Source organism: Corvus kubaryi, unplaced genomic scaffold (genome assembly GCF_017639235.1).
Source record: "Corvus kubaryi isolate FWS band 111438036 unplaced genomic scaffold, C.kubaryi_AGA036_p1.0 37189, whole genome shotgun sequence".
Taxonomy (NCBI): Eukaryota; Metazoa; Chordata; class Aves; order Passeriformes; family Corvidae; genus Corvus; species Corvus kubaryi.
Genome location: NW_024581054.1, coordinates 241,222 through 262,607, shown reverse-complemented (window position 1 = coordinate 262,607; position 21,386 = coordinate 241,222). Strand labels below are relative to the sequence as shown.

Here is a 21,386-nt window from a genome sequence, read left to right as displayed (position 1 = left end):
CGGTGTGTGTGTGGGGCTGACCCCGGTGTGTGTGTGGGGCTGACCCCGGTGTGTGTGTGACTGACCCCGGTGTGTGTGTGGGGCTGACCCCCGTGTGTGTCTGGGGCTGACCCCGGTGTGTGTGTGTGACTGACCCCGGTGTGTGTGTGGGGCTGACCCCGGTGTGTGTGTGACTGACCCCGGTGTGTGTGTGGGGCTGACCCCGGTGTGTGTGTGACTGACCCCCGTGTGTGTTTGGGGCTGACCCCCGTGTGTGTTTGGGGCTGACCCCGGTGTGTGTGTGGGACTGACCCCGGTGTGTGTGTGGGGCTGACCCCGGTGTGTGTGTGTGACTGACCCCGGTGTGTGTGGGACTGACCCCGGTGTGTGTCTGGGGCGATGGCCATGGAGGCAGTGAAGGTGGCCATGCCCTGGGGTGCTGGGCGATCGCTGGTGTGGACAGCGGTGGGGCCGGTGCCTCCTGTGGAGCCCCCCGGGCAGTTCTTCTTCAACGGGGCGTTCAGTGAGGAGCACAGCACCAAGCCCATTACAACGAGATCGCCTACCTGCTCGTGGAGGTCAGTGGGGACCCAGGGCAGCCCCACACAGCCAGGGGTGGGGGCAGTTTTGGGCACCACAATGAGAGAAAGAGCTCCAGGAGCATGTGTTCAATGCTCTCAGGCGCAGGGTGGGATTGTTGGGGTGTCCATGCAGGGCCAGGAGTTGGACTCTGATCCTTGTGGGTCCCTTCCAACTGAGGATATTCTGTGAACACATAGCCTGAGACATGGGCTGAGGAGTTTTACAGGTGATCCCTAAATGCAGCAGGATCCACTTGATCTTCCCCACACTGGAAGGTGTCCCTGCCCATGGCAGGGTGGTGGAATGAGATGAACTTTAAGGTTCCTCCCAACCCAAACCTCAGCCTTGCTTAGACTGGCCAAATGAGAGGGGATCCATTTGTTTCCTTGTTAACAGATGAGCACAGAAAACAGCTGTGGTGAGAAATGAACCTGTTAAGCAAAAAAAGACCAACCTCCCTCCCCAAAAAAAAGTTTTTTTTAGAAGAAGTAACATGGATTAAATGGCTCATGATGGTTTTAAGATGGAAGTTCCTGATCATGAGAACAAGCAGGGCTAGAAACAGAAGATACTAGATTAATAGGTTCTTTTTTTCTTATTTAAACCTTAAGAAATCCAATTATTTTCTGTTCCTACCACACTTCTCTGAAATAGGGACAAGTGACAGTGAGCAGCTTGCCAATCAAAACTTATTCAAAACTAGAGACCATCCCTTTGGCCACCCTACAACCAACTATTGTTGTAGTTGTCTCTTTCAATCTCATAAGATTTTGTGCCCTATGGCAAAAATATTCTGGTTTTCTAAGTGTTGGTGTTGTCAACTGCTTTTCAACAGCTGCATTGCTTCAAGATTCCCAGTTTTAAGAGAAAAACATTGATTTATATGCTAATTTTGTAATTACTATATTCTGATGGTGTGTGGAGATTAAGCAGCTGTTTGATGTTTACTTCTAGCTCTTTCTTTAAAATACCTTTTAGGGGGTGGGAATGACTCTGGACAATGTATTTCCAGTTAGGCAAAGATGATGGTAGTTTTCTTTGGTTTTTTCCCCATTTCCAGGGTGTCACAGAAGGCTACAATGGCACCATCTTTGCCTGTGGCCAGAGTGGCAGTGGGAAGTCATTCACCATGCAGGGAGTTGTGGATCCTTCCTCACAGAAAGGGATCCTTCCCAGGGCATTTGAACACATCTTTGAGAGCACACAGGTGGGTGTGAAAGAAATCCTGTCGGTAAGTTTTTACTAGAAAGACTTTTTTGGTGTCCTATCTCAAGAAGTGAGTGCTGATGGCACATGAAGTGTGAATAGGGACAGGTTTGGGGTGCACTGCTTCTCATCCTTAAGCTGAGGCCTGTCCACAGTCGGATGGACTGCACCCTTATCCCACATGACATTATGGACTTGAGGTGTGGAAGGACCAAAAGTCCCTTGCAGTGTTGAGTGGTTCCAGCTGGATTGAATTGCCAGGGGAGATTGGATGGGGTGCTGATGGGTGGTGGGCACCCAGCTGTGGGAGGGGCTCTGTGGGCTGCCCGTGCTGTGCAGCCTCTCCCCAAATCCTCCCTGTGTTGTGCAGTGTGCTGAACATGCCAAGCTCTGGCTGAGAGCCTCCTACCTGGAGATCTACAGTGAGGACATACGAGACCTTCTAGGAGCTGACACCAAGCAGAAGCTGGAGGTGAGGCGGACTCATGGTGTCTTAATTAAGTGCTTTAATTAGCTCAGATAGGTGTTACCATGACTTACAGAAGTGCAGCAATGGTCTCTGTCAGAAGCTTGAGTGCCAGAATATGAAGTTATGTGAGGAATATGGAAGCTAAGAGGGGCTTTTGAGGGACTTCAGTGAAAGTTTAGGAACAGCATGCAGCTGGAGACGTGTGTGGTGTATCCCACATGATAGTGGCTGGTAGCTCAGCAGCAGTTCTGTGAAAGTCCCTTACTGGACAAGGATGGAATAAAGTGCCCATGGGGCAGTTTCTTCCTCATCCTCTTCATCTCATGCTTGTCTCTAAAGCAGGAGAATTCTGGGCCTTATAAATGTTAAATCTGATCCAGTGGAGCCATGGATGATCTCTTTAGCTGCCTAAACCAAAAAGGCTGATCCATTTTGAGGGGCCACAGCAGGTATTACTCCCCATGGGAACACATGTGAAGTTTACAGGACCACAGGAGGGTAAACTCTCCTGAAATCCTAATCAGGGGGCTGATCTTTATAAAATTTACCTCTTGGTGGCTTTGCAGATCTTTTTGTATGTGTTCCTGGAGGGAGCTAGAAATCTCCTGTCCCAATTTGCTTCCTTGCAGGACTGCACTGGTAAATAAAACCAAGGCAGTAGCACCTTGAGACACTCTGGGATGGCAACAGACCCAAACTGCCTTACAGGGTAGATATTTCTAACAGCTTTCTGGCTTTAAGGCAGGCAAACCCCTCTCTGCTCCATGTTCCAAGTGTGCTTCACCTGTCTGGTGCTGAGGGAGAGTGGGAGAAGGGGACTTCTTGCTGCAGTTTCCCATCCTTTGTTCCACATCCGCGGTGACACGGGTTTCCATGGTGATGCAGTTGGCACTGGGAGGGCAGGAGCTGGGCAGAGCAGTTTCCAGGGTAACTGTCACTCTGCCTGTTGCTGCCTCCACTGAATGCTTGAGGGAGTCATGTCCTGCCGAAACAAATCCCAGGCTGACCTGCTGCATTCCTCTGCGTCCCCCAATTCCCCCCTGAATCCCATTTTTGTTCATTCCTTTGCCTTTCACCTCAGTGACTACAGCCATGTCCTTGGTCAGGTGTTCCTTGGGGACTCTGCAACGCCCCCAGACAGAGCCAGGCCAGTCCTGGGGTTCTCAGTAGCACAGGCAAGTCACAGTGTATGAACACTTTGGCTGTGACTGTACCTGGATTCATCCTGGGCATCGTGGCTTTGGAACAAGGATAAATCCCACCCAGTTAAGTTTTCAGCCACTTTTGCTATGTTCTGTGGGATTTTTTAACAGCAAACACTATTTTACATCATTTCTTGTGAACATCACTGAAGTATCTGAGCCTCCTCCTTGGAAGTCACAGTGCCAAACGTGGTCTGTGTTGCTCTGTCGTGACAACTGTATCTCGATATCCCAGCTGACATGATAAAGATAGTTTTAGTGATGAACTTAGCAGATGTGGGGTGTAACAGAGCTGTGGAAAATTAATTCAGCTCATTTAAAATTCCCAGTGTGGAGGGGGCTGGTGTAGGAGTGCAGGGATCTCTGGATTATTTGTATTTTTTATGTAGGTTTGATGGGTAACTCAAAACTTTGGATATTTCCATTGCTTATTAGCATTCTGTATGAAACTTTTCATCTGTGTGGTTGATAATTACTGAGAAGGTGCTGTTGGGTATTTAATGCTCTGCCCCAACCAAGGGGCCCAAATAGGATTTTTGCTCATTTAAAAATTTATTAATCTGGAGAAAAATGATGACAGTTCACCTGTGTGTGACGGGTGTGACTCTGGGAATGCTGTCAGTGAGCTCAAGCCGCCCACTCAGAGCAGAGAGTTCAGCAAAGCACTGGGAACAATATCTGGGAATATTGTATCTGTGCTTTGATATTAAAAAAAGCTTCCTATGATTGAGGAGATCTTAGAGCCTTTGCCATAATAGGTGAGATGTATTTTGATTCTTGTTTAAAATATGCAGCTTAATAATAGAGAAGGTGGAGGGTGGATAGGAGCTGGGTTCCTCATGGCCTGGGGGATGTCTGAATCAATCAGCAACTTTTTTAACTTAAATTCTTTTAGCCATGAAGGTGGTTCCCTCTTTTTCTGTGGTTTTATTCCTCCTTCAGAAATAAGGCTTTTTGGTGGCAGTCAGATGTGCTTTTCTCATACTGCAGTTTAATTTCATGTAGCACTCAAGCTTCCCGGCCATTCCCAGTGTAATTTTCCATGGTTTCAGTGCCTCTGGTTCTGACCTGGTTTGCGTTGTCCTGTTGGCAGCTGAAGGAGCACCCAGAGCAGGGAGTGTTCGTGAAGGGGCTGTCCCTGCACGCCGTGCCCAGCGTGGCACAGTGTGAGCAGCTGGTGGACACGGGCTGCAGGAACAGAGCAGTGCTCTTCACCCTCATGAACAAGGACTCCTCCCGGCCCCACTCTGCCTTCACTGTCAGGATGGAAATCTGCACTGGAGGTGGCTACCTGGATGTCCTGCCTTAGGCCTGGGCCTAGCAGGGTGCAGGATCTGTGTGGTCACTCATCATCCCACAGCTACCCTTAGATCCCAAATGATTGTAGGTCCAGGAGAAAAATCCTCTTCTCTGTGAGGGTGGGGAGGCCCTGGCACAGGGTGCCCAGAGCGGCTGTGGCTGTCCCTGGATCCCTGGAAATGCCCAAGGCCAGGCTGGACGGGGCTTGGAGCAACCTGGGATGGTGGAAGGTGTCCCTGCCCATGGCAGGGGTGGAATGAGATGAGTCTTAGGGTCCCTCCCAACCAAAACCATTCAGGTCATATCACCTGACAATTCCTTCACTGAGCTTAATCATAGGGCATATTTTTAAAACATGGAAGAATCCTTTAATAAAGTTTTAGCGACTAATTTTCCTTTCATGAGTATCTTATTGGTATTTCTTTAGTTGGAAGAGCTGCCTCACTGGGTCCAAACAGTGGAGAGGGCTTTTCTGGGACCAGAAAATTAATCTCTGCCTTGTCTTTGACCCTGGCTGCAAACAGCTTGGCTTCCTTTTCTTCAGCTGTTTCAGTCACACAACATCTTCCAAAATTGTGGTTCCAGATGTTGATGACAGTACCTCATTTTCCACTCAGTAAGTGAGGGATTTAGGGAGTTCCTGAATTAGTACAGACAGTGGATGCATTGTGTGGGTCTGTCAAATCCCAATTTTAATCCCAACAGGGAAGAAGAAGTATTTGCACTCCTCTTCTGTGCTCCAGATTGGTGCAGGGCCCTCAATCTAGGCTGAATTTCTCTGATTTCTCTGGCTGAAATTGTAAATACTGTGGAAATATATGGAGGGGGCAGTGTGTGTGTGTTCAGAGCTCACTGGGAGAGTAAGAACAGGCATGAATTTTTATTGTGGATCCTGTTGAGGAAAGCACTAAAATGTGCAGTGTTAAGGTTAAACAGATCTTTATTTGCTTCAGGGAGTCAGGGCCCCAATGCAGACAGAGAACAGGGCTGGAGCAGGACGTGGTGCTGAGAGAGTCCTGGCTCTTGACTGTTGAGATGCTTCCTTCTAAGAGCTATGTGGGAATTGTTTCCATGCAGATGAGCGAGGGCAGGACCACCTTAGGGCTGCCAAACTCAACTTAGTGGATCTGGCAGGAAGTGAGAGACAGTCAAGAACTGGTGCCACAGGGGAGCGGCTCAACAGAGCCACCAAAATCAACCTCTCCCTGTCCGCCCTGGGCAACGTCATCTCGGCCCTGGTCGATGGCAGGTGCAGACACATTCCCTCCCGAGACTCCAGGCTGACCAGGCTGCTCCAGGACTCCCTGGGAGGGAACACCAGGACCCTGATGGTGGCGTGCGTGTCTCCGGCTGATGACAGCTGTGAGGAAAGCCTCAGCACCCTGCGCTATGCAAATCCAGCCAAGAACATCAGGAACAAGCCCTGCATCAACGAGGACCCCAAGGATGTGCTGCTGAGGGAATATCAGGAGGAAGTTAAGAAGCTGAAGGCCATTCTGGCTGAACACATGGGCACAAGTGACTTGTCGGGTAGGAGAGCCCTTATTGGCTGCAGAGATGTCAAAAAAGGGGGTTTTACACATAAAATGCTAGCTAAATTTCACCTCAACCTTTCCCTGACCTGTTGGAGGAAGAGTTCTCCATTCTGGTTACAGACTTTTCCTTCACTGCTGCCAAATTGACCTTATTCCACTGGCAAAGACCATCTCAATAATCCAGTGTTTTCAATAGTGACAAATTCTGTTAGAAAATGCTGACATGATTCAAATCCTTCGTTATTTTTGGTGATTGTGGCTAGAATTTGGTCAGTTGCAGAAGAGAGGTTTCGGCCAGAAGAACAAAAATGAGCTGCAAAAGAAATAATACTGTAAAATTCTTTACTGAATATATATATATGTATATGTGTATATGTATATATATATGTTTTCAAAGTGAGCATTCAGCTCTTGTTCTCCTACCATGTGAATGTTTGGCACTACAAGAGAAGTTTTGCCCCCCTTAGGGCAGTGCTTGAGAGCTCAGCCCAGCCTCAGCACACTTGCTCTTTCCTCTGGAGGAGGAACAGCAAGTGTAGGAGCAAATGGGGAAAAGCAGTCTTTAGGGAGCTGATCACCTGGGAAGAATTAAAAAAGGGCAACTTTCAGCAGGGGAATAAGGCTGTAGGATGACTTTTTCCTCCCTTCTGCCACCTTTCAGAAATAGCTGTGAACAAAGAAGGTAATTTCCTTGCACTTTTCATCTTCCCAGTGTCTTTCATCTCCCAAGTCTGTAGCATAGCCCTGGAAAAAAGCCTCCTGTTATTCTTTGAAAGAGATATTTGTATCTATAAATACCATATAATTAAATTCACTTTCATGTTTCCCCTGAAGCTGGAACCTCTCCCTCTCTCCCCACACCTATGGAGCCCCGGGCCAGTGGGTGTTCTGGCAGCGAGCGTGGTTTGAAGGAGCACAGGGGTTGCCATGTTCTTTCTTGGCACCCACCTTCTTTGTTCTCTTGCCAGGAATTCTGCAGACAGTCCCACCCAGTGACTGTGAGTGATTTTTATTTCTACTTTGCTTTGTAGGGCTTCTACCTGCTGAGGCTGCTCACCTGGGAGCAAATCCAGCTCCCTGCCTCAAACCCCAGGTGGATCTGGAAGCAGAGAAGCAGCTGATCGGAGAAGTAAGTTGGGAAGGGATATCCAACTTTGAGTGGCTTTGACTAAAACTTTGTCATAGTAATCATTACAAATATGGTTCAGCCTTTCCAGAACACTTCTCTTTTTCTATTTCTTTCTCTATTTTCTAATCCTTGGACTTCTCCTATGAACAGACCATGTGTTATGGAGGCCATGTGCCTTATTACAGCCCACCTCTTGTTCCCACCTCTCTGGAGATGGATTAGAATGTATTCCCAGGAAGAATTTTTGGAGGAACTACATGTGAAATTGTCAGAGAAGGGAGGAACAGAGTTGAGGAAAGCAGTAGTCAAAGATGTTAGGAACAGAGATGAAGAAAATGAGGAATACAGAGCCAGGAGGAAGAATGAGGAGCCAGAGGGAAACAAAACTCTCTCCTTGCTCTTTAGAAAGTTCATTCCAGGGCACCACAATCACCCAAGGCAGCCATTTCTAGGGCTGAAGAGTCACTTTCCATCACTACTGTGTCAAGTTACAGAAAATGTCAGTGAATACGGGCTGGTGGAGTTGTATTGGGATGGGTGTAAGGTGTGACCTGGAATGGAGCTGGATGTGACCTCGGGAACAGTCACAGGGCTGTTGCTGTGCCTTACAGGAGTACAAGGAGAGGCTGGCCCGGCTCCAGGCCAGCTACCAAGCGGAGCAGGCGCTCCGCACCCACCTGGAGAAGGACATCAGCAGCCTGAGGGATGACTTTGATCTCAAGGTGTCTGTTCTCAAGGATCTCCTCAGGAAGGAAGCAGGTGTGGAGGAGGCGGGTGGAGGCTGCGCAGCCAAGCCCAGGTGCCCTCAGGAGCAGGGGCTGTTTCTGCAGTCAGATCTGTGGCAGCCACTGCAGCCTTTAAAAGGCAGCGGCTGCTACTGCAGCAATGCTGCCTGGCAGGAGCAGTCCCTGCTCCCAACCCGCCCTTATCCACAGCAGGAGCAGGAACTCTGCCTCTCCTGGGCCAGATTTAAGACTGTCCCAGCTTTGTCCTCTCCCCTATTTCCCTGACTTCTTTCCCTGTCGGGACCAGCCTGACCCAACCCTGTAAGCCTTGAGGCAATGAAAAGCCTCATTTTTGAATGAAACACCTGCTTTTTGCCCACGTAGCAGAGTTCCCCCTGGCTGAGGGCAGCGTGTCTCTGGAGCAGAGGTCACTGCTCTGTCCCAATCCCACTGGACTCTCATTCCCGAGGGCGGGGTGGCTGCCGCAGTCTCTCCCTCCGTATGCAAATGTGCTGCAGCACTTGCTCTCCCGGTGGATTATCCACACCATCGCTCACTGCAAGGCAGATATTCCTCTCACATCCTGTAAATTGTTGCCAGCTCTCCTCTCCTCTCCATTACTACTTTTCATTGACACCCGCAGTGCCTCAGGGCATGGTTTGCAATGTGCTCATACAGCACTTATCACCCACTAGCAATCGTGGAACCTATATTCTTCACTTTTGGTGCTATCAGTTTCTAAGGTGAAGGCTTGAGAGGTTCTTTATTTTTTCCCCTCTGATTACAAATCAGAGCCTCTGAAATGGATTATTTTTGGAGCCAGGCTCTCCCAGCCCTGTACAATCTGCATTCCTTACCCGATACACCCTCTTGGTCTTTCATGGTTTTTACTGACGAGCAGAAGTAGGTGAATGACAGTCCTTTTCCTTTCAAACACGTCATTCCTAGCTTTGGGTGAAGGCTTTGGGGGATGGTTTCACAGATCTATGTCTAGTTTTTCACAGCTCATTACCAACATTGTGGGGATTTCCTCTTTTCAGCTGACACATGGACTAGAACGACCTCTGGCCAGACACCTTCACATGAAGCTGGTGTTGCTTCAGCGCAGGAAGAGCCAATGTCAGCCCAGGTACCCTTGAGGCTCCTTCTCCCCTCGGGATGAATAAACCTGAGTGGGTAATGTTGTGCTTTATCTCCCCCAGGACTCTCATTGTGTCTTTCCAGAGCTACAGCCTTTGTTTTCCTTTTGTCCCCAGCACTCAGCAGTACCTGGGACTGTCACAGACACTGGTGGGGTGAGCAGGGGCAGTGCTGGAGCAGTGGGAGCTGTCACTGCCCCGGGGATTTCCCTGCCTGCAGACCAGCAGCTGGTGCTTGCCAGGTCAGTGACATCCCTGCTCATGCCAACTGTCCCCTGGGCAGCACCCACAAGCAGCAGCAGGTGCCTTCTGCCATGACACCACAGCTGCTGAGCTCCAGCTGTCAGTGCAGCCCCAAATCAGGCACATGTGAGTTAAAATGATGAACTGGTTTGGGTGGGAAGCTCATCCCATCCCACCCCCTGCCATGGCAGGGACACCTTCCACTGTCCCAGGCTGCTCCAAGCCCCGTGCAGCCTGGCCTTGGGCACTGCCAGGGATCCAGGGGCAGCCCCAGCTGCTCTGGGCACCCTGTGCCAGGGCCTGCCCACCCTCCCAGGGAACAATTCCTTCCCAATATCCCATCTAACCCTGCCCTCTGGCAGTGGGGAGCCATTCCCCCTTGTCCTGGCACTCCAGGCTCTTGTCCAAAGTCCCTCTCCAGCTTTCTTGGAGTGCCTTTAGGGCAGCAAGAGGGGCTCTAAGGTCTCCCTGGAGCCTTCTCTTCTCCAGGCTGTTTTTACCCCAAAAGTAACTTTGCCCTGTTTGGGTGGATGAAGAGCTGTTCCTCGCGGCGCTCGGTGAGGCCAAGCGCCAGAATTGTGAGAGAAAAATGGGGATGTTCAAGTCAGCAGACGTGGATGCCAAAAAGTGTGTGTTCCTGGTAACAAATCCTGCCTGGAGCTGCAGGCAGGGGAGTCTTAAGTGCCCACACAAGTTATAGAGATGCCTCCTTTTCCTCTTGAAAGAGGTCCTTGAAGGGTACTTGGAGCCCTCTCATGTACCTACAGGTAAGGCAGCAGCTGTCCTGTGGCTCATGGATGGACTCCGCCCATCACTGAGGCCACTTTTGCCTCCAGCTCATGCATCTCACAGTGTTTGCAGCACATCAGCCAGAACTGACAGCAAAATTTCCCAATAATCCTATTTTAGGGGCACTGTCTCCTGGAGGACAGGGCTGGGATATGAGGGATGCAGGCTCAAGACTTGTGCTCAGCCCATCTCAAAGGCAACCCCGTTCAAGGTTTTCTCCATGTGAGAGCTATCCTGAGAGAATTCCCTCAGCCAGAGTACACCACCATGTACTGAAGCAGCATGGGGGGCTTGGGCTGCTCCAGAAATACACGACTGAAGCAAATTCTGCTGGTTTCTCGCTTACTCCATTGTGCAGAACGAGATCACAATTAGAAAAGCTCAACCTGAGATATGCTGTGGATGGCAGAGTTTGATTCTGAACAGTTCTGTGGGTTTTAACCAGCCCTTTTGTGGGTTTTAACCAGTCTTTCAGCTTTCCTGTGGCGTGTGCTCGCTCTGTTGGGTCTCTCCTGGTTCAAAAAGGAGCTGCTATGAATTGCAGAACAGCAGTGTCTGTAATTTGTGGGCAGTTCTGTCTGTTAATGGAGAGATCTTCAAAGAGACCCTTCATTTGGATATCAAATGTTAGTGGTCCTATTGCAGGACTGGTCCTACTGCAAGAATTAATCCTATTCCTTTTGTGTCAAACAAGGGAAAATGCCCTTCTAATCACATTGTTAAATCCAGGTTCTGTGCAGATTGGGCAGGAGGGTTTGGTTCCACAGGCATGGGGATTTCAAAGCTGCCTGTTCAAGCTTTACACATCGGGGCAGCTCAGCAGAGCAAGGATTGAATCCTTGGATTCAATCGTGTATTAAGCAAAGGAAGGGGAAGGTCGCCTGGCGGGAGCAGTGCAGCAGAATAGCAGGTCAGTTCTGGGGGAGAATGAGCCATTTCAGAGGGTTTGGAGATAATTAAGAGGCTGTTATCAGTAAAGGGCTTATCAGCCAATTTGAGCCAGTGCTGGCCTACCTGAGCTATCTGCTCTGCTCCAGATCCTGCGCAGACAAAGGAATGGCTCTGGAGCATGGCTTTATTTCCATGTCAGAGCATGATTTCAAATACAGGCCTGTGCCAGTGCTCCATTAACAACGCTGAGGTCACACAAATCATCAACTGTGGCTGATACTACCCCAAAATGGAACTGTGGGTTTCAGCTCTACCACTCCCACATCCACCATTTAAAATAACACTCTGTGTAATTTTGGCACCTTTTGTGCATCTTAAAAAAACCCTAAATGTAATAATATATTCAATGTTTCTTTAAATAAGAATTTAAATATACATTACACAAAACAAGGGATTTAAAGAGAATTTTGTGAGCGTAGACATGGATTTCTGGACATCCTTGTTGACTGAGGTGTTTGGAGTAACACATGCTTTGCCTTTGTGGAGTATTTTGCCCAGAGCAGCTGTGGCTGCCCCATCCCTGGAAGTGTCCAAGGCCAGGTAGTGGAAGGTGTCCCTGCCCATGGCAGGGGGTGGGACAAGATGGTCTTTAAGGTCCTCCCAACCCAAACCATTCTGGGATTCTATTTATGACAGAAACTGTTAATAATAAGTAGAATTTGCCATGATAACTCAGGGCAAAAAATCTTATCACAATTCCCAAGTTTCTGTGTCTCCCTAAATGTCACCCATGGAAGGACGTGCATCCTCCATGCTTGTGCAGCCGGTTCTTAGTACCACTAAGCTCAGAGAAGTGTTTCCCTTCTCCAGGCTGCAGATGCTGGAGCAGCAGGCGGTCGGGGGAGAGAGAACAAGCTCAAAACAAGGACCTGAAGGAAAAGCACAAACGCCGGAAGAAATACACGGATGAGCAGAGGCTGCAGCTGGTGGCTGCACTGCAGGAATCCAACCAGGACAGCAGTGAGCGGGCTCTCCTCAACGTCTACGACTCCATCCAGGAGGAGGTTCGAGCCAAGAGCAAGATGCTGGAGAAGGTGCAGGAAAAGGTGAGGGAGCAGCTCCTTCCTCCTCTACATCCCCGTTTTTTACGTTACAGGGTTTAGGGCTGTAGGTTTAGAGAATGACTCTGGCTGTGTCAATATTTCATACACCACGTGGTTTGTGTGGGTTTTTGCAAAATCCCAGATGCAACAGCCCTCAGGTGGAGAATTAAGCTTTTGAAGCCCAAGCCCCACCAGTTTTAAAGGCTCGGTGTGTGACACTTGGCTGGAGGAGGATGTGTTGGGATGGGAGGGGATGCGACTCCCTCTGCTGACCTATGGATCTGCTGCAGCTCCCATCAGTTCTAAGCACACTTTCTGGGGGAAGAAATAAAACGTAAAAGTAACACTCTTAAATTTTACATTTAAAATCTTCATTTTCAAAACACTTGAAAATCAGTTTTGCTCTGATATTTAGTGGCAGAATCAGAGGGGCTGCAAAAAAAATTACATTTGTGTGTACAGTCCTAGACCTGCACATGAAGGACTTGCTTTATTTGGGTATTTAGGTTATCAAATAACTATTGCACCTTTTTAAACGAAGTTAGGAACTTCCAAGAGTTCCAACACCACAACAGTAAGATTAGCTTCAGGTTCATTCAAAAATCATCCCTGTGGAGAAACATGAGAAATCTTTCTTTAAAACAGACATGGAATAATCTCTGCACACAAATTTCATGCTAATTTGTACCTAAATTAGAAATGTTTCCAAATATTGAAGCTTTCCTGACTGTCTTTCTCTGCCTGGCAAATTCCTGTACTCATAGTAACCATCAGTCTCTCTGCCTTATAATCCTGACCACTTGTTTTGTGGCCAGCTTCGGGCTGGCCAGACCGAGATCAAAGAGCTGCAGCTGGAGTTTGGGCTGGAAAAGATGGATTATCTGAGCACCAACCAGCGCCAGGAGTGGGACCTGATGCTCTGCCAGCAGCTGCTGGATCAGGTGCAGTCCCTCGTCCAGCGCGACTGCAACTACAGCAACCTGGAGAAGATCAGCCATGAATCCGTCTGGGATGAGGAGAGCGGCTGCTGGAAAATTCCAGAGCCTGATATTCAAAAAACCCACCTGCCCGCAGGTAAGGGGACAGGGCCCAGGTGAGAGGAAGGTGCTGTAGATGTCAGGAGGGTGATGCAGGCACGCAGCTGTGACAGGCTGTGTGCAGTTATAACATCTTCTACAAAAAGGTTGTCTGGAAAGTTTGAATAACACGATCTAAGGTGGCACGAGGTGCGGCTCCCTCGGGAATCTGAGCAGTGCCGGGATCAGGGAGCGCAGTCAGGGCGGCAGTGATTGTTCTACACACAACGACCCTTAACGCCACCTCTTCCCACAGCCCAAACCTGCCCGGACAAGCCCCTCGAATGAGAGCGGGGAGCCAGCGGTATGGCCCATTCCTCCTCCATTTCTGTCCCATTTTACCAATTTCGCCTTATCGCTGGGGCTGCTGACAGCGTTTCCCACCTGGACCACTGCAGGCTGGTGCTGGACAGGAGCGACAGCGAGACCACCGCCAGCAACTACTTCCGATGCCGGCGAGCCGGCCAGATCCTGCACCCAGACCAAGGTAACCTCCTTTTCCCAGATACCGCCGGCACTCTTCATTTTCCTCTTTTTCCGTGAGGAATCAAATGGCGACCCACCCAGGACCAATTCTGCCTCAACCCTTTGACCTCTCAGGGGTTTCTCGCAGGGCACAGCCGCATTTTGCGGTCCTGCAGCCACCCACCACAACCCCTTCCTCTCCCCTTCCAGCTCCCGCAGGCTCCGAGGGAGCTCCGAGCAGCGCCTGCACCATCCCCCAGCCCCGACCCTTCCGCCTGCAGTCCCTCGCCTTGGCTGCCACCGCCGACACCAAGCGCAGGAGGGGCAAAGGCGGCTCCGGCAAAGGCGCTTTTGGCCCACCGCGGTGTCCGAGAGCAGAGGGCGGCGGGGCCCTCCCTCACTTCTCCCTCCCTCCTCCCCCGGGCGGCGGCGTTTGCGCTGCGTGCCGGCGCCGCGGAGCTGTCTGTCGCTGATTGGCTTGGGGCTGCGGGGCGCTGGCGCTGATTGGCTGGAGGCTGCGCGGCTCTGCGCTGATTGGCTGGAGGCTGCCCGCTTCTGAGGTGGTTCGGCGAGCAAGATGGCGGCGGCCGCTGTGGCTGTGTGGGGGCTGCTGGCGGCGCTGGCGGCGGGCGCTGAGGGGGGGCCCCGCACGCTGGTGCTGCTGGAGAACGGGAACCTGCGCGACACGCACTCGATGTTCTTCCGCAGCCTCGCGGGTACGGAGCGGGATCCCGGGAGGGGTTGGATGGAGCGGGAGGAGTGGGCTTGGGGACCCAGAGTCAGGATGGGGGAGAAGGTTGGAGTTACCTGAGGGAAAAGGGGATATTTGGGGTCTTCGGGTTAGGCCGAGGGAGGAGATGAGGTCCCTGGCGGGGCTGAGGGCGGAGCCAGGGGTCCCTTGCTGGAAGGGGGGGTGTTTAGATTCCTGTGGTCAAGATAGGGGTCCCCTAGGGCAGAGGGGGGTGATCGGGGTTTCCGGGTCAGGATGAGGGAGGAGATTTGGGATCCTGCGCCGGGCAGAGGGAGGAAATTGGAGTTTCCAGGCGGAAAAGAGGGGTGTTTGGGGCTCCCACGTCAGAGTGGAGGAGGAGACTGGGGTCACTGTCAGGCTGAGGGAGCAGATCGAGGTCCCCTGAGGGAGAATGGAGTGTTCGAGGTCTCTTGGTCAGGCTGTGGGAGGTGATGGGGGCTCTGTGCCTGCATGAGGGAGGAGATTGGGTTCCCCATGTCAGAATGGGGGAGGAGATCGGAGTCCCCTGGTCAGGCAGAAAAGGAGGTTGGTGTTCCCGGGGAGAGGGGGTTGTTTGGGTTCCCCTGGTCAGTATGAAGAAGATTTGGGTCCCCATGTCAGGCTGAAGGAGGAGATTGAGAGGGGAGTGCTGTTGGTGTCCCCCGGTCAGGCTGAGTGTGAAGAAGGAGGAGATTGGGGTTCCCTGGTTTACAGGGAGGTGTTTGGGTCCCCTGGCCAAGCAGAGGGAGAAGACTGGGAACCCTGCACCAGTCTGAGAGAGGAGATTTGGGTTCCCTGGAGGGTGGGGGGAGGCTGTTCGGTATCTTCTGGTCAGAATGAGGCAGGAGATGGGGGCTGTTTCCCCAGCTGTGCTGTGTTTGGGTCCTGCGCAGCGTCAGTCCCTGTTCAATGGGTGACAGCAGGGCATCCTTTGACATCTGGGCTCTTCAGGGGATCCACCCCCTTGGGTTTATGTGGGAGCCCTCATGTGCTGCTCCTAAAAAGCTCCTAAGCCAGTTTTTCCAAACCACTCCTTCTTTGGGGGAATAAACCTCTGGATCCTGCTGCTGCTTTGCTGCTCCATGGGTGGTTTCAGGCCATGTGGAAGTTGTCACTTTTGTCTCGTGGCTGCAGACAGGGGCTTCGACCTCACCTTCCGGACAGCGGATGACGCCGGCCTGTCCCTGATAAAATACGGGGAATTCCTATACGACAACCTCATCATCTTCTCCCCATCCATAGAAGGTAAACGCGGAAGGGGAAAGCTCTGGTGGCATTTCTGGAAGAGGATTTCCAGCTGTTTTGTGAATTTTAGTTAAATCTTACACTTCAGATGTACTCAGTAGCAAACTGCAGCTCCATCCTGGCCTGTATTGGTGGTTCTGCCATAGATTTGGTGATTTGCCATGGTTTAATTCTAATGGGAGGTTATTTCTGAGCTCTAGCCATGAATTGTTGCTGTTTGCTTTCAGACTTTGGTGGGAACATCAATGTGGAGACCATCACCGCGTTCATCGACGGCGGCGGCAGCGTCCTCGTCGCCGCCAGCTCAGACATTGGTGAGTGCAGATGTTCCCCCAGAGAATTAACTCACTGCAGCAAAAACAGCTGCTCCTTGTGCACCTCAGGTTTTGTGCTGCGAGGAAATGGCTGATTAATGCCTTTAGTAACATGTTCAGTGGGAATGCATCTGGGGAGGTCATGTTGCTCCCTGGGGTTTGGCTCATAGAGCGTTGAACACACGACTCTCAGCTGAATTTACTTTTTCTTTTGAGTTTGTGTCTTGTAACGGAGAATCTGTTGTGTCCCTGCAGGTGACCCCCTGCGAGAGCTGGGCAGCGAGTGCGGGATCGAGTTCGATGAGGAGAGGACAGCGGTCATCGACCACCACAACTACGACATCTCCGACCCCGGCCAGGTGACGGCTTTGCCTGCACCTTTGGGCTGCTTTAACGAGCACGTGGGTGCAAAGCTTTAGGGATGAGTCCTCTGGCCTTGTTCTCCCATTTTTCCTCTATCCCTTCTCCCCTGTCCTTCTCCCAGGAAAGTGGTAAATAATCCATGTTGCAACATTCAGTTCTGCTGCTGTCAGCATCCTTCAGGCTCTAGCTTCAGATGGTCACCGTGTGCAGGCAGGGAGACTGATTAATGCTGGTTCTGGATCCCTCTGAAGCTTGGGGGGAATTTCACATGAGGGTGCAGTGTGTCCGACACCAAGTGCAATGCTTCAGATGTGGGAGGGGAGATTTTCAGTCCCAGATTTTCAGATCAGTATAGAAACACAGAAACATTTCCACAGTTTTTCCCACCTGGTGTAATCCAGCACTTTAAAATCAAAATATATATTAAGGTCTGAACTAAATATACTCTGATCATTTTTTGTTTAAGGTAAACTGTTGAAGTAGCACATATGTGCATGTTGTCCTGGTTTGAGAGTGAAGGTTGCTAAATACAGGGAAATTAAACACTGAAGGTGTTGCTGTCTTTATCAAGTGGCAGTTTATATTTCCTTGAGGATCAGTATTAACCTAACTTGATTATAAATAGAAAAATGCTGTTGGTTTGCTTTTTAATTGAACTACAACGTTCACCCAACAGTTGTAATTGTCTGTAAAAATGAAGTTAACTTTTAACTGCAGAGCTGTTGTTGTCATTAAACCCCGACTCACCTCACACAGATCTCTCTTGTTTCCCCAGCACACGCTCATCGTCGCCGACACTGAGAACCTGCTGAAGGCCCCCACCATTGTGGGGAAAGCAGCACTGAACCCCATCCTGTTCCGAGGAGTTGGGTGAGCAGCAGGGGCTGAGGTGGGGGTAGAGCAATGGAACCAGTGGTGTTGCTGTGAGGTGAGCGTGGGGTCAGCCACTGGGACTCTTAATGTGAGCTTAACAAATCTCTCTTGATTTCAAACAAAAATAGAAGGAAACCCTCCAAAATAGCTTAGTTGTTGACTTAGGAATGGTTCCTAACAAATTAGTGGTGGAAATATTTAGTTTCTCAGCAGGTTCGAAGGGTGAGAAGGTCCATGGGGTTGAGCGGGTGGCCACACGTTCCTCTGGGTGTGGGGGGCCCTGGGGGTCTTTGTGCTGCTCACTGTGGCTTTCCCTGCAAGGATGGTGGCTGATCCCGACAACCCGCTGGTGCTGGATATCCTGACTGGCTCCTCCACCTCCTACTCCTTCTTCCCAGATAAACCCATCACTCAGGTACGCTCCCTTCCTTTCTCTGTTGTTTTGAGCTGTGCTTCTGCAATTTAGTCCCTCTAACTTCAGCTGCTTGGGAAAATCCTGCAGTGTTTGATTTCCTGATTGGTTTTGAAAGGATTGGGCTGTTGGCTGCTTCCCCATGTTGCCTTGGGAATCTTCCTCTCTGCTTTGTGCTCGTGGGGAGGTGTTCAGTGTGAGGGACACGTGCTCTGGAGGAGAGGCCGGCCTAGATCAAAGCAGCTCTCCCATTCCATCCCACCCGGAGTGGCTATCAGAATCCTATTCCTTCTTTTCTGAGCTTCGTGGTCACTACTTAACTGCAGCTGGTGCTACGACAGCCAGACTGTCCCACTCCACAGCAAACTCTTCTTCATGCATTCCCCAATGGGCTAAGCCCTGTTCCACCTCGTTGCCCCGCAGTACCCGCACGCGGTGGGGAAGAACACGCTGCTGATCGCGGGGCTGCAGGCGCGGAACAACGCCCGCGTCGTCTTCAGCGGCTCCCTGGATTTCTTCAGCGACGCCTTCTTCAACTCTGCCGTGCAGAAAGCGACTCCTGGCTCCAAGAGGTGCGCTGGCTTCCCTGACTGAGGAATGTTTGGGGAGTGGTTTGAGGACAAAAGTCCTGGGAAACAGGCAACAAGTGTTTATGTTTTGGGAAAGAACAGAAAGCTTGAATTGAATCGGGGTGACATGTCTTTCCGTGTTGCGGAACAAAGAGCTTTGGAAAGCAGCTCCTTCCTCTAACCTCAGCTCAGTTTGTGTTGCTTTCACATCTATTTGGTTTAGTTTGGGTTTGGCCCCTGGGTCTTCTCGGCTGTCTCAGCCTCCCATGTTCTGCAGGTACTCGCAGACGGGTAACTACGAGCTGGCCGTGGCCCTGTCGCGCTGGGTGTTCAAGGAGGAGGGGGTTCTGCGTGTGGGCGCCGTGTCCCACCACCGCGTCGGGGAGCTGGCGCCGCCCAACGCCTACACTGTCACTGACCTCGTGGTGAGGCTGCCGGCCTGGCGGGGCGGGGGCACGCGGGGGCCGCCTGGGAATTGGGGAACGTTGGAGCTCGGAGTTGGCCGAGGCTCGTTTTCAGGTATTGCTGGTTCGTTTGTCCCAGGAGTACAGCATTGTGATCGAGAAGCTCGCTGATGGCAAGTGGGTACCCTTCGACGGGGATGACATCCAGCTGGAGTTCGTGCGCATCGACCCCTTCGTGCGCACCTTCCTCAAGAGGAACGGTAGGTCCCCGTCAGGAGGAGCAGGAGGTCCCATCGCTGCCCTGGCCCCACACTGGGGGTGTTTTCACCTTCCACAGCTTCTCGTGTCCCCTCAGTGTCACCCTGTCTCTCCCTCAGGTGGCAAATACAGCGTGCAGTTCAAGCTGCCGGATGTCTATGGCGTGTTCCAGTTCAAAGTGGATTACAACCGGCTGGGATACACCCACCTCTACTCCTCCACACAGGTAAGCGTGGGGGAGCGAATCCCACCCTGTCCTGGCAGGAAAGGCTGCCCCAGGCTGCTGGACTGCAAGGGCTGCTCTGTCCCATGCCAGGTGTCCGTGCGTCCCCTCCAGCACACGCAGTACGAGCGGTTCATCCCCTCGGCATATCCCTACTACGCCGGCGCCTTCTCCATGATGGTCGGCCTCTTCATGTTCAGCATTGTCTTCCTGCACATGAAGGAGAAGGAGAAATCCGACTGAGCTCCCTGTGGGAGCCTTTTCCTGTGGGTGCCAGGAGGGCCGGGCAGTGCTTGGAGCCTCGCGTGTATCCGTGTGAGGACTGGTGGGTGCCGGATGCACTGTGGGGCTGCGTTTGGTCTTTTTTATTTTTACACCTGGGGGAGTTGTTGAGAATGAAAATTAAATTTTGGGGGGGGAAATCCATTGCCAAAGTCTCTGCAAACCCGGGGACTGGAACACTTCCGGTGTTTACTGATGAATCACTGTTTGTTTCACTCCATTGTTGGAATGATTTGGACTGCAGATTAACTCCCAGTTCAAAATAAAGTCCCTCGTTCCTCTCACCCTGGAGGGGAGTGAAGTGAATTCCTGGTGTGGGGCATTCAGTGCAGTCCCGGACCTGAGGGGGCTGTGTCCCCACCTCACCCTCGCCCGCTCCGGGCGTTCACCAGGGTGAGCTGGGAGGGAACAGTCAGATGGCGCTGGGGCTGGAGAGTGCTGAAAGGCAAAAAGCGGAGTCTGGGGAACTTGGGACACCCCAAAAAGCACAACGAAGGGTCTGGGCTGTCACCAAAGGCACACAGAGGACAGGACACCTCAAAACCCACCCTGTGCCCTGTAAAGCAAACAGGTGAGTTCAGGGATACTGCAAAGGCTCAGCAAGAGGCGGGGATCACCCCAAAATGCACACTGAGGTGTCTAGGGGAAAAAATACCAGCTGGAAGATGTGATCCCAAGAAAACTGGAGTGAAGTGGAGGAGCTGAAGGGGTGGCAGGGGTGTGAGATGGAGTGAGCGGCTTTTGGGGTGCACCAGGGCTGTTTTGAGATGGAAGGTGGAGAAATGATGCGGGGGGTGACGGGGTCAGAGGTAGCAGTGAGTAAAAGGATGAAGAAGATGATGAGGCCTTGAGGGCCAGCAGATGGGACTCAGGGACCCACAGGGATCCCTGGGATACTTGGGACACGGGGACCAGCAGGGGCACAGGGACAGCCAGGGCAGGGCACAGGACCCCCAGGGGACACCTGGGACAACAGGGACCACCGGGGCCACAGCAGAGTCCAGGACACTGATCCCTGAGGCACAGGGGCCCCCCTTAGGTCAAAGGGACACAGGGAGCGCCAAGGGGCACAGAGACCCCCTGGAAGCACATTGGCACCAGGGATCCCTGCGGACACAGGGACCCCGGGGACAACGGGGAGCGCCAGGGGCCACAGGGATCCCTGGGGAGACAGGAACGGCTGGAGGACAGCTGGGGACACCGGGCCCGCTGGTGACACAGGGATCGCCGGTGCCACAGGGATCGCCGGTCACCAGTGACGCCCAGGGCCATAGGGACCCCAGAGGAGCCCTGGGGACACCGTGGGACACCGGGACAGCCGGGGACACCGTGGGACACAGGGACACCAGGGGAGCCCTGGGGACACCGAGGGACACCCGGGGACACCGTGGGACACCGGGACACCAGGGGACCCTGGGGACACCGTGGGACCGGCGGTGACACCCGGGCCCCTCCGGCCCCGCCCACGTGCCGGCGCGAGGAGGGGGCGGGACCTCCTCCCTCCGGCGCTCTTCGATTGGTCCGGAGGCCGTGATTGACGTGGGCGCCTGACCGGCGGGGCGGGCGCTTTGCGACGGCGGCGCTTGACGGCGGCGGCGGCGGCGGCGGGTGCCGATCGGGGCGGGGGCGGCCATGCTGCTCACCGTGTTCTGCCTGCGCCGCGACCGCTCCGAGATCACCTTCAACCTGCAGGTGGACGCCGACTTCGAGCTGCAGAACTTCCGCGCCCTCTGCGAGCTGGAGTCCGGCATCCCGGCGGCCGAGAGCCAGGTCAGGGCCTGCCGGCGCCCCGAGCGCCGGGGAGGGCCCGGCCGGTGCCCCCGGGTCGGGGTCTCCCGGGCTGGGAGCGGCCGTGTCCCCTTTCTCCCGCAGGGTCGGGGT

General features: G+C 52.4%; 3 protein-coding genes across 4 annotated transcripts in view; all 3 read left to right on the top strand.

The window, feature by feature from the left end:
• The first annotated feature begins 244 nt into the window (after positions 1-244).
• KIF17 (kinesin family member 17) lies at positions 245-14,305 on the top strand. Its single transcript, XM_042022209.1, is given in 17 exon segments — positions 245-523; positions 526-557; positions 1,622-1,768; positions 2,138-2,239; positions 4,532-4,721; positions 5,815-6,267; positions 7,304-7,401; positions 8,013-8,160; positions 9,167-9,255; positions 9,383-9,507; positions 12,059-12,095; positions 12,097-12,294; positions 13,107-13,365; positions 13,542-13,550; positions 13,613-13,664; positions 13,742-13,854; positions 14,043-14,305. Coding segments are annotated over 17 exon segments (2,460 nt in total). The 5' UTR covers positions 245-378.
• A 35-nt stretch (positions 14,306-14,340) lies between these two features.
• On the top strand, positions 14,341-19,789 carry DDOST (dolichyl-diphosphooligosaccharide--protein glycosyltransferase non-catalytic subunit). Its single transcript, XM_042022198.1, has 11 exons — positions 14,341-14,548; positions 15,697-15,807; positions 16,035-16,121; positions 16,377-16,480; positions 17,260-17,354; positions 17,679-17,772; positions 18,193-18,341; positions 18,616-18,763; positions 18,882-19,002; positions 19,120-19,226; positions 19,317-19,789. Exons 1-11 carry the CDS (start codon positions 14,410-14,412, stop codon positions 19,464-19,466), a joined length of 1,305 nt encoding a protein of 434 aa, XP_041878132.1. The 5' UTR covers positions 14,341-14,409; the 3' UTR covers positions 19,467-19,789.
• A 1,287-nt stretch (positions 19,790-21,076) lies between these two features.
• The window catches only part of LOC121661713 (protein DDI1 homolog 2), a 22,638-nt gene continuing 22,328 nt past the window's right edge, over positions 21,077-21,386 (top strand). The window contains exon 1 of one of the 2 annotated variants that reach the window (XM_042022186.1): positions 21,077-21,275. In XM_042022186.1, the coding sequence (XP_041878120.1) occupies positions 21,138-21,275 (138 nt within the window). In that variant the 5' untranslated portion in view covers positions 21,077-21,137. The remainder of the gene's footprint in view (positions 21,276-21,386) is intronic. The other variant, XM_042022187.1, reaches the window with a different exon arrangement.